At 43.0% G+C, this 11,849-nt stretch overlaps 1 protein-coding gene and 1 non-coding gene across 2 annotated transcripts; one reads left to right on the top strand and one right to left on the bottom strand.

The window, feature by feature from the left end:
* Window positions 1–302: 302 nt before the first annotated feature.
* LOC119806026 lies at window positions 303–409 on the top strand. The gene has a single exon (XR_005284079.1). It is a non-coding gene; the product is annotated as a U6 spliceosomal RNA (small nuclear RNA).
* A 3,774-nt stretch (window positions 410–4,183) lies between these two features.
* LOC119811611 (tripartite motif-containing protein 34A-like) lies at window positions 4,184–11,842 on the bottom strand. Its single transcript, XM_038325512.2, has 7 exons — window positions 11,416–11,842; window positions 10,552–10,647; window positions 9,777–10,007; window positions 8,002–8,024; window positions 6,104–6,204; window positions 5,819–5,845; window positions 4,184–5,428 (listed from the first exon to the last, which is right to left on the bottom strand). The coding sequence occupies exons 1-7, from the start codon at window positions 11,836–11,838 to the stop codon at window positions 4,869–4,871; spliced, it is 1,461 nt and encodes a 486-aa protein (XP_038181440.1). The 5' UTR covers window positions 11,839–11,842; the 3' UTR covers window positions 4,184–4,868.
* Between the last annotated feature and the right edge of the window lie 7 nt (window positions 11,843–11,849).

Raw genomic sequence — 11,849 nt, 5'->3', positions numbered from 1 at the left:
ATTCTTCTTTTATTCTCCATGCTAGAGACGGAACCCAAGGCCTCATGCGTACTGAGAAGGGGCTCCACGACTAATGCGCTTGCCTCAGTTCCCCTCATGTCTCTACACCTCATTCCACTCCTCAGTGAAAGGAAAAGAAAGGAAGTTCTTCAACAACTTGTCTGCTCGTTTTGGGAATTATACGTAGGAGTCCATGGTTAAGAAATGTACCCTTAGCAAGTAGGCCATTTTCACCATGATGCTTCTTCATCAAGGAACTAAGGAGAAAACATCACAAACGATATACACTTAAAGTCGGCCATGCGTTCACCTAGGCAACATATCTACCCAAAGTGGAATGATACAGAGAAAATTAATATGGCCCCTGCTGAAGGATGATACACACATTCATGAAGTGCTCCTCTTTTGTTTTGGTTTTTTTGTTTTGTTTTGTTTCGTTTTTTGTGATAGGGTTTGTCTGTGTAGCTCTGGCTATCCTGGAACTCACTTTGTAGATCAGGCTGGCCTTGAACTCACAGAGATCTGCTTGCCTCTGCCTCTCAAGTTCTGGAATTAAAGAACCACCACCACCTAGCACCTGGCACATATTCTATATTTTTGAAGAATATTAGTGTCCTAAAACATATTAGAGACAGACAGACACACACACACACACACATGCAGGCAGGCACGTGCATGCACACTCACACACTACAGGAGAGAGAGACAGACAGATTGAGATAGAGTAGACAATGTGGCCAGAGTACCTGAGTTCAAGTCCTGGTTCTAGCATGCCAGCTGTCCTGGTGTGAATAGCACACTTAACAGATATGCTTATTCTGTTATAATTTGCTGTAAAGCGTGCAGGTGCCTCAAGCCAATGTAAGGAAATGAGTATGAAGCTGGAGATACAGCTCAGTGGGTAATAGCCCTTGTCACCAAGCCAGGGCACCTGAGTTCGATCCCCTGAACCCATATTTATACAATCTTCCCTCTGAATTCACACGCGCTGTGGCATATAGAGACCCAGACACATACATCAACATAAAATGAGCAAATGCAATTTTTTAATCAACTGAAGTTTCTCAGTTTGTTCTGTTAATTCCCATGAGCTGTACACTGTATTTTAGTGTCCCATGAAGCCATAGGCAAGTGGGGAACAAGGACCAGCCTTCTACCAGTCTTACTTCTAGTCCCTAGATAAGTCCCGTGATCACAGGCCTCCAGGGTTCTATTGGGTGTCCATGTGTGTGTGTGCGTCTTCTTTCTCACTTTTGAGGGTGATTTGGTACCTTACCGAGGACTGAACTCTGACATTCTGATCTTTCAGTGTATTGTAAACATAGACAATAGAGTGTTACTAGAGACGTGCCTTGTTTCAGCAGTCCAGTACAGTGTCTGATTCCACTGGGGGAGGGGTGTCTTAATCACTGTGACTAAAATAAATGATTATTAAGATTCTGTATCAGAACTTTCATGGTAGCTCTTTTTTGCTATCCCTGTATCTGGGAGGTTGTGCCAGGAAAATTGCTATGTATTTGAAGACTCACATCCAGAGCGAGACTCCATCAAAAACAAAAATAAAGTGTATATATTGGCTTACTTCAAAACCATTACTCCACTTTGTTTTAAGAAATGAAAACTAGAATGCAAAATCCCAGATTTTTTGTTTTCACAATTTGTAAATACATGTTTCTGTTTGTTAAAATTAAAATTCTTAACTTCAGAGCTTTCTGACCTTTTTAAAATATTTCTTCAATAATTGTGTTTCATGGGAATTCCTTTCCTCTGTTTGAAATAAATGTCAGTGTGTATTATGTGCAGTTGGAATCTGACACAATTGTGGCACTTCTCAAGACCCGGGTGGCCAGGGCTGTGCTTGCCTGGTCACCTTCAGCCTTTTCCTTGAGGTTAGAGATTAATAGTAGACCTGAAGGACACAAAGTCTGTTTTAACTTTTTAAGTTTTTAAATAACTTTTTAAGATTTATTCTATTATTTTGGGTGTATGCATACTTATCCTGCATGTATGTCTGTGCACCATGTTCATGGTCCTGTCAAGGTGCTGAGCCGCCATGCGAGCGCTGAGAAGAAACCCAGGTTCTGTGTAAACACACGTGCTCTTAGCCACTGAGCTAACTCCCCAGCCCCACGTTTGCTTCCTTTTCAGAGACAGGAGGAACACTGTCTGAAGAAAAGCCCACACAGGGCTAGATGGTTGTCTGTGTGTTTTAACATTTAATCTTGGTGTCTGTCAGTGGTGATCATTCGGTGTCTAGGTCTCCTTGTTCCGTCATCATGCAGAATAAAACTGAAGCGCAGTGGGAGGAAGCAATGCTAGAGAGATACCCACTGTTGCTTTTCTCGTGTCTTAACTTAGCAATGAGGAAAGTTCCTACCAAAAGGGGAAGAAAGGCTTTGTTGGTAAGGAATCCTTCAATGTGACACTATTATTTGATTTCTCCAATACTGTGACTTTCCATTTATTTCCCCCTAGCAGAATTTGGTGTATTAACAAGATAAAAGGGTAGATTAAATTTTTAGCTGCAAATGAATTATGATAATTTAGAATGACATTATAGATCAACCTTTTTTAAAAAAATAGAACTACTCCACATGAGGTTACACATATTGGATCAAACTGTCAAGGAAAAAAAAACTAGCAATTTAAGACAATGGATTGTTTGAAATACTCCAAATATCACATAGAATATTTTATGGAATACAAATGACTATAGGCACAGGGCTGCTGATAACAGTCATGTCTTGTTAAAAGCTTGACTCAAGTACAAGATTTTTTTTTTCTGTATGTCAGCATCCCTCATCTAGTACCTATATAAAGGCCATACTTTGTTCTTGATTATTTTTTCTTTATATATAATACTATCACGTGTCACATATTGTTCTGTTTGAAGGCTCATCTACAATAGCCAGATTTTACTTCTGAATAAGTGAGAGTATTAAGGGCATACCAAGCAAAAGTTCAAGTACAAAAGAGTCCACCTGGACCTAGTGTTTCTGGTACTGCAGGCAATGTTGTGCCGTGGGATAAAGAGAGTAATCTCTGTTGGAAATGGCTTACCCTCTCAGTGTTCTCAAGGACTCGGATGTCTTTAATACCCTTCTCCTTTCCTGGCACAGTATCATGGCGTTGGTGTGTCTCGGAGGACAAGGGATAAAAATGCTTTACGTCTGTGACAGACGTCTCACCATGTTCCCGTACTTCTCTTTCAATAAGCACAGACATCATGTGCCAGTGTACTAATTTATATTACAGTTATGAATGTTATCTCATATACAGACAGCAGAAAAAAACAGGCTTGTCTCACAATGATAATAACAATGATATGATCTGGGGATTTTTTCCTTAATGGCAGGGCCCAGACCGAATGAAATGAACAGGGCAACCAGACAGTATGCATGCATTGACTTATTGCTCTCTGCTCACAATTACAGATGTAGTGTCTAGTCACCTCAAACCTCTTTGTAGTATGGGCCACCAGCTCACAAATAATGACACAGACTTATTACAGCCTGGCCTTAGCTTAACCTCCTTCCCAACTAGCTCTTTTTATAATTTTATTGCTAGTTATATTTACTATTTATTGAGAACCAACTAGTGCTTATAACTTAACCTGTTCCTATTCGATGTTCTGCCACGTGACTCTTACCTCTCCCATTCTGTACATCCAGCCTGCTCTAAATCTCACAGGCATCTCCTGCATGCCTAGATTCATTTCTTCTTCCTCTCTTTCCCTGGAAATTCCACCTACCCTCTCCTGCCTAGCTATTGACCATTCAGCTCTTTATTAAACCAATCAGGTGCCTTAGGCAGGTGAGGCAAAACATACACACATCTTCATGCAGGATAAGCAAACACTCACTAACACTTTTTGACTTTCCTGCAGTGAGGGGTTGGAGCCTCCCTGGACTCCATCCCTTTCTCCCTTAGGCTTTCTTCCCTCAGGGTGATTTGTCACAGCAACAGGAATTAAACTATGACTTGAAAGATGTAAAACGATTATTCAGAAATAACACACTATTTAAAATGGAAGTTGAGACAATAATGTCATTCACAGTACCAACAAAATAAACACTTAAGTCCCGACCTGCTGGACTCTCCCTGGGACTGAGAGGGATGATGAGTGTTGAGACTCAGATCTCCCCACTGGCCACCAGAAAAACACACACACACACACACTGAGTTGGGAGGATGTCAAAGCAAGATCTTGTTTAATTGTATTATAAGGCAGGAACTTGTATAGGCTGAGATATGGGGTGGAGGGGAAAGCCTGGGATGGGCCGAGGTAGAGCAAGAAACCAGGGCCAAAAATATTCTGAGATGATCTTAAGTTACATGCATTTCAATTTACAGTTTAAAAACCTCTGTATTTGTTACAGTGAGAGAAAGGACTTGAATTTGTAGGCCAGAAATAACTCCACTCTAGGCTCATTACTGCTTATATTTTCTATTCCTTGACTCCCTGTTGAATGTGAGATATCTTGGGCAAATCGACATATTCTCATTCGTGATGGTTATGAGGCCAGATCTTATGAATTGTTTAAATAACAGGGATGAGTGGCTAACTGGATTTGTCACATTTCTTGAAGACAGAGGGAAATACAGAAGTCGGAGGGCATAGATCTTATACTGATTGGTCTAGCTAGCTCTTGGCTTGATTTGAGCTGTCTTTGAGGATATCAATAAGAATAAATGGGTAAGCATCTCTCCTAAATGATTCCAGATTTACCACATCTAAACACGACTTAAAGTCTTAAAGTACAGAAGGGAGACCACGGGAAGAGAGGCTTGAATGGCACAGGTATGTCCAGATGAAAGCGAGCCTCAAAGCAAGAAGTAATAGCAGAAATGGATGAGCATGAGAAAACTCAAGAGTTCACAGGACACAGGGTCATGGGAGCTGGGCAGTCCCAAGGATTAAAGTATGGATAAGCAGGGTGGGAAAAACAGCATTGAAAGAACGTGTAAATGAGTGACCCATGGTTTGTGACATTGAAGAAGGACACTATGCCCTCTTCACAGTCAAGGAAAACCCCAACCCGATGGAGAGGGGCAGCCACAAAGGGGGTCAGAATGGTAGGGTCACAGTTGGAAGAATCCTCAAAGATACTATACTTTGATCCATCCTGTAACCCTATAACCCAGTAGCCATTCTGAGGTTTGTATCTGTGGCAAACATTTGGCTGATTTTTGCCTCTCCTGACATCAAACTTTAAACTACGTTTTCTAATGTAAACTCCCAATGTCCAGGAATTCTTCTTAGACACATCCACTTCCCAGTAATGTTTCCCTGAGGAAAAACATTTGGAGCCCAAGATACCATTATTATAACACTTAAATGGCCAAATGGGCACAGATGTCACTTCTCTGTGATCTTCTGAAAGAATAAGATTCAAATTTAGGTTTTCTGGATTAAATGTGAAATCCGCTGCAAGAGAAAAAAAGAAAGAAAAAGGTCAGGTGAGTAATACAGAAGTGGCTTGTTTGATGACATCATGAAAAGCAAAAACTGGAAAGGTTAGAGGGAAATAATACTGATCGATTGTGGCAGATGGTAAAACAATACAAAAATGTTATACAGTTGTTGTTTTAGGACAGTGTCTTGCTAAGTAGCCCAGGTTAGCCTTAGACAATCAATTCTCCTGCCTCATCTCCCTAGTGCTCAGATTATAGGCATATAGCACCATAGGAAGCCTTAGAGGAGCACTCTGTGTGTACGTGGTAACACTGGAGACAACAAAGGTGATGAGACCTCACTGAACCAAGCCTTCGGAAAGGTGACCAGAATACCATGATTTGAAGATCTGCAACTTCTTACCCCAATAGCCACGGACAGCTGTTAACTCTGAAACGATAAAAGATTTGGGAACTTTCATCAGAAGCAAAAAATTGGAAGAATACTTCTCTCTAGAGGTAAGGAAGGCTGGTAGAGTGAAGCTGCAAAGTGGTAAGTGAAAGACCAAACCGAATCCTTTCCAGTTCTCCCCCAGACACAACTGGACCCTCTTCCTCACAGGATGCCCCTCCCTGACCCCTGCTCTCTTCACCTGCAGACTCACCCCCCAGTGGCCCACACCCACACTCACCACTGCGCCTCACTCACCTCTAAACTGTCGGAGCATGTCGCTCAGATCAGGAGCTTGGAATACCTTCTTCAGTTTCTTAGAAACTGCTCTTGGCTTCTTCAACGTCCAGATCTGACTCCTAGAGATGAAGAAATATTTTACATCTGTCTCCTTGTTGTCTCTGATACAACTGCCTTTATCCCCTCCACATCACTGATGAACTTGATACTTGAACCTCTGAGAAAGCCCTGACTTTTTTTTTCTTTTGAGTCTAAGTTTCTTCGTGTGGCCCTGGGTGTCCTAGAACTTGATCTGTAGACCAGGATAGCCTCAAACTCACAGAGATCTGCCTGCCCTGCTCCACAAAAACAAAAACAAACCACCAAATGAGTCTAGTTTAAATTCATGTGTTTTAAAGGAAGTTGATGCTATTAGATTGGCAACTCAAAGGCTGAGTGGTGGTGGCCCGCACCTTTAATCCCAGTGTTGTGCCCAGATTACGACCCCCCGAGAGGCCCAGACTGTAATAAGCAAGGTTTAATCGGAATAATACAAACATGTTTGGAACCTCTGTCTCCCGTTACAGAGAGGTAGAGAGAGGAGTTGTATCTCCTCTGTGGGGTAGGCCTTTAAAAAGGCATAACTACAAAGAGACTCTTTGACTGTTTTGGCATGGGTGCAAGGACTTTTGCTCCCTCCCATTCTGTTAAATCAGCTTTTTCTTGTTCTTAGAGCAAGGCCACTGTTTCTGAGTTAGGCCATCTTTATCAGCCTGTACCAGGTGGCTGGCTGGGCTGAGCTAAGTGACCTTGTGCTCTGAATCTCCAGAGTGGGAAAGGGGAGGGCCTCTATCTTCCTGGGAAAACATTCTGCTAGGAAATTTCTTCTCGCCCCTTTGAGAATAAGGGGTGAGGCTTTTACACCAGCACTCTATGAATTAGAGACCAGCTTGGTTTAGAGTAAGTTTCTGGACAGTTCCAAAGCTACAGAGAAACAAAACAACAAAAACAAAAAACAGATTGGCAACTACAGATCAAGGATTATACTTTACCACAAGAGCTTCTAAAACATGCCAAACAAGAGAATAATTTTTGGAAACTTAGATAAGAATCACAAACCCCAAGGTGTGTGTGTTTCTAAAAGTTGTTAGAAATCTTCTATTCTCAGTGAACAAAGTCCCCATGGCCTGTCTAGGCCTTGGTCAGGTTTTCTGTTTACGAAATACCTATGAAACTGGAGATCTAGGACAGGCTGCAGGGAGTCTGCAGGAGTGAAGTTAACTCACAGGAAAATGACACTGACATCTCTAATGCCCTTTGTGGCCCCAACTCTGTCTTAAAACGCCACATTCACTACCACTGAGCCTAGTTCATTCTCTGAGGAGATGAGATGATCAAGTCTTTATGTGGGACCAGCAGTTCTAAATGATATGGCATCCAAATGTCCTTGATCTGGGAAATAGTTTTTCACTGGTACAAAAATATTGGTAATGGCTCCTGTTTTAGTTAAGGTTTCTATGGCTGTGATAAACACCATGACCAAACACAACTTGGGGATGAACAGGTTTATTTCAGTTATCAGCTATCATGTCTGGACCACAGTCCATCATGACGGGAAGTCAGGGCAGGAACTGAAGGCAGGTACCTGGTGGCAGAAACTGAAGCTGAGCTGAGATCATGGAGGGCTTGATCGTCACTGCTCACTCAGCCTGCTTCCTTATACAATCCAACACCCTACAGTACAACCCACTTCAACGGTTAACCAAGAAAATGCCTCAGTGGCTTGCCACAGGTGATATCTAATTGGTTCATTTGCTCACCTGAGGTTCCCTTTTCTCAAATGACTCTAGACTGTCAAAACTGACAAGAAAACTAATAGGGACAACTACTAATCCATCTGTACTACACAAACCCCACCTGGAGTCAGCCACACTTACCATTTCAAGGTACCGCTCATATCCTAGGGAGAAGAAAATAAAACCACAAGTCACAAAGTGTGAGCTTAGAGCAGAGTTAGTGAAAAGGAGCAAAGGAGGAGGGGGAATCAAAGAATCAAGAGTAAATTATTTTATCTTTTTTTTTCTAGATAGCTTCTTTAGATGTGGCCCAGGCCAGTGCTAAACTGTTGATCCTCCTGCTTCAGCCTCTTAAGCACTGAGGTTACATATATTTGCCAGCAAAACTGCCTAAAAATTTGGTTTCTTTCTCCTTTTTGTGTGTGTGTGTGTGTGTGTGTGTGTGTTGTTTGTTTTTTGTTTTCTGAGACAGGGCTTCTCTGTGTAACTTTGGAGCCTATTCTGGCACTACTCACAGAGATCTGCTTGCCTCTGCCTCCCAAGTGCTGGGATGGGATTAAAGGCCTGCAAATCACCACCCTGCTAGTTTCTTTCCTTCTCCTTTTTAAAAAAGTTATGTCAAAATACCAACAGAACTGGCAACGCTTAGGCTAAACACACCAGGAAAAAATAAAGGCGAGGTAGAGTTTTCAAATGGGGAAGAAAAGATGAGACACTGTTACCGGCCTTGAACAAATTAAAAAAGAATGGTGCTGAAACAGGCCTTAATCTCACCCCGGAGGCAGGGGAAGGAGGTGGGCTACACAGTAAGACCTTGCCCAAAAGAACCAAAACAAATAAACAAACTGAAAAGTTTCTGCACCCCAAAAACTTCTCCGCTGAGTCAATAATCCAAAGCAAACCAAATTAGAAAAAGCCCAGGTTTAATGAACATCAATGCTCCCGGATGGCTTTCTAGCCCCACAGAAAGGAAGACTAGAAAACCATGTGTTTGTTCTCTGTTTTTTTTTTTTTTTTAAATACCCTATGGGAGTGGTCTTTAGCATCTCTGGGGAGGGGTCACCGTTTGGTGGGCTTTCTCAGAAGTGGAGTCTGAACTGAGGCAACGCCCAGGGATTACAGGGGTGAAGCTTCCACCCGAACATTCCTGACTCTGGGTATAAGGGTGCCAGGTGCTGGCATGAAGCCTCCATCAGAACACAAACAAAACTGAAAAGAACCACAGGAGCTGGGGTGTGTCTTGGAGGTAGAATTCTTACCTAGCAAGTGTAAGGCCCTGGATTAAACTCCTCAAGCCCTCTCCACCCGGGTTTGTTATGTTATGAACAAAGTAGGTAAGTTAGAGGAGAGGAACCGATCCCGGAAGTGCAGAAGCAACCAACAGTGATTCAAGAAGAGAGAAAACATGCATAGGATGAAAGCATGCAACGAGATTAGATTGAAAGTCAAACTTCATGAAAGGAAAAGTCAACCATGGCTTCACTGCAGAATTTTACTAAAAGCTTAAAAGAATAAGGGACACCAATATTTTTAAAATTCTTCCAAAAACCACAAAATGGCTTCATGTGATACTAAAATTGTTGAAGCATCATAAGAAGAAACCAATGAAAGCATCATGGAGCTGGGGCAGAGCTTGACAGGAAGGTGCTGGGGACAAAAATGAAAAAGGGCAGTCAAGACGGCCTAGTGGGTAGAGGTCCTGCTGCCAAGCCCTGGACCCAGTCCCCAGGATCATATGGTGCGTCCCTCTCAGGCTAACATCTTACTTAATGGCAAAAAACTGGAATGGTTTCCCTTAAGACAGGAAAAGAGGCAATAATATTCCCTTCCATGACTTCCATTAACACTGAATGCACGAGCTCCAGGAAGGAGAGGGGCAATGTCTCTGCGGCCTGCCTTGAGGTGCTCATTCCTACCTGCAGCAGCTCTGTCGCTGGCCACTGGCACCGAAGCTCCAGATCTGAAATAAGGTCCTGCACCAACTGGCTCTGTTGAGCCAGCTCAGCTTCCGCCTCCGACAGGCTGTCCAGTATCAGCTGCTCCTCTTCCCCAAGTCTTTTCAGCTCTGTCTGCTCCTCCTTGTCCAGGATTCTTCTGAGCTGATCAAAACCTGTTTGTATCCTTTGCCTCTCAGTCTGGATCTGACACTACAGGAAATGCACAGGGGGAAAAAGAGAAAGGTAATGAGCCTGTCAGGCTGAGGTAAGATGTCACTAGCAAAACTTAAACCAGGGCAGGCATAGGAAGAGAAGAGCAATCTGGGATATGCTCTTTTTAGCTTCTATTTTCCCTTTATTATAAGCAACCCAGACAGGGGCAAAAACTAAACAATCCCCTCCTTGTCTTATTCAGGCAACCTCCAAAATAATACAAGACTGGAATAAGGCTCAACTTGTAATGATTGTCTTGGGCACTCATGGCGCCCTGCATTAGCACTTCTGGTTTTGAAATTTAGAGAACTTTTCTTTTTTTTTGGCCTGGAGAGAAGTGTCAGAGCCTCTGGGGACAAGAGAAGAACAAAGACTCTTCCAGCCTTCAACATTATACAGTTTATCATTGTGTTTGGTTCCAAATATTTATGTGTATTTACAACAAGTCTGCCCCATCCCTCATCACTAAAAAGGAACTTATAGATAGCTTTGAACTCATTGATTGTCAGGGAACAAAGATGAGGGCCCAAGCATCTCCTGCCTTCCAGGAAATTCTGTCTTCTTCAATGTCAGCTTCCAATTTCTCTGCCTTCTCCTGCTCCTTCCTCAGCCTCTTGAGAGCTTTCTGGATATTCTCCTGTGAGAAACGAATCATATCTGTCATGCTTGCCACCTGGACAGAGAACTAACAAAGAAACCAGGTTGTTCCCAATTTGTAGAAGTCATGAGGTTGATGCTGATACAGAAGAACATCTAAAGAGAAGGCATTCTGTAACCTTAGGGGAACAGAGCCATCATCTGCATACCAACGGGAGCCTGCATCTCTTTCCTCAGAGAAAGTACAGACCTTGTAGCAAGTGCAATCCTTCCTCACCCTGATGACCTTCTAGTTGGTCGTATTCCCCAGCAGAGGCCATGCTGAAAAGCAAACTAAAAGCATTCCCTGATCGTGCACACAGGGGAAGGGAACCCCGAAACCTTCTGCTCTTGATCAAGATATTGTGTGTACTACAAGCCAACCCATTACATAAACGGAAAGAAAAGACATTTCTAGGCATTAGGACCGAATATAAGGCAAGGGCTCAATATTACGGTGGTACTGTGAATCAAGAAGGTCGTGAAGTTGCCGGTCTGTGGTGGCACATGCCTTTAATCCCAGCACTTGGGAGGCAGTGAGGTGGATCTCTGTGAGTTCGAGGCCAGTGTAGTCTGTAGAGTGAGTCCAGGACAGTTGCAGCTATACAGAGAAATCCTGTCTTGGAAAAGGAAGGAAGGACAGACGGACGGACGGACGGACAGACAGGGAGGGAGGGAGGGAGGAAGAAAGGAAGGAAGGTAGGTGGGAAGGTACAATTTCTTATCAAGAACCACTTTCTGCCCTATCTTCCTCCCTTCATGACCTTACCTGACATTCCTTGACTGCTTCCTCACAGAGGAAAGCGTGGTGACCACGATGCTCCTGAGAACGCTCACAAACCCAGCAAATGATCTTTCTATCTTCCTTACAGAAGAGAAGGAGTTTCTCTCCATGGTGGATACAAAGATCTCTTTTTTCCCCAATGTCAGGGTTCAACTTGACTTCCCTGAGTCTTTCTACTACGTTTGCCAGATGTTGATTAACCTGTAGATTTTCAAATGAGAATCTAGTACCACACACAGGACAGCTGCTTCTCCCTCTGGGGTTGATCCTTGCATTCTTCTTGTTTGTGGTAATGCAGGCTTGACATGCATTGTGGCCACAGTCTAGACTCACGGGTTCTTTCAAAAGTTCTTGGCAGACAGGGCAAATGGCCTCCTTCTCTACATTCATCGGAACTGTTGAAGCCATTCTACTGCTCC

Source organism: Arvicola amphibius, chromosome 1 (assembly GCF_903992535.2).
Source record: "Arvicola amphibius chromosome 1, mArvAmp1.2, whole genome shotgun sequence".
Taxonomy (NCBI): domain Eukaryota; kingdom Metazoa; phylum Chordata; class Mammalia; order Rodentia; family Cricetidae; genus Arvicola; species Arvicola amphibius.
The sequence above is the reverse complement of the archived record's forward strand: the minus strand, read 5'-3'. Positions and strand labels throughout refer to the sequence as shown.

Coding starts and splice junctions, on each gene's coding strand:
- LOC119811611 (XM_038325512.2), bottom strand. CDS start 11,838: ATGGCTTCAACAGTTCCGATGAATGTAGAGAAGGAGGCCATTTGCCCT. Junction 8,025..9,776: donor CAGCGACAGAGCTGCTGCAG/GTAGGAATGAGC, acceptor TCTTCTCCCTAG/GATATGAGCGGTACCTTGAA. Junction 6,205..8,001: donor ATGAGCGGTACCTTGAAATG/GTAAGTGTGGCT, acceptor CTTCATCTCTAG/GAGTCAGATCTGGACGTTGA.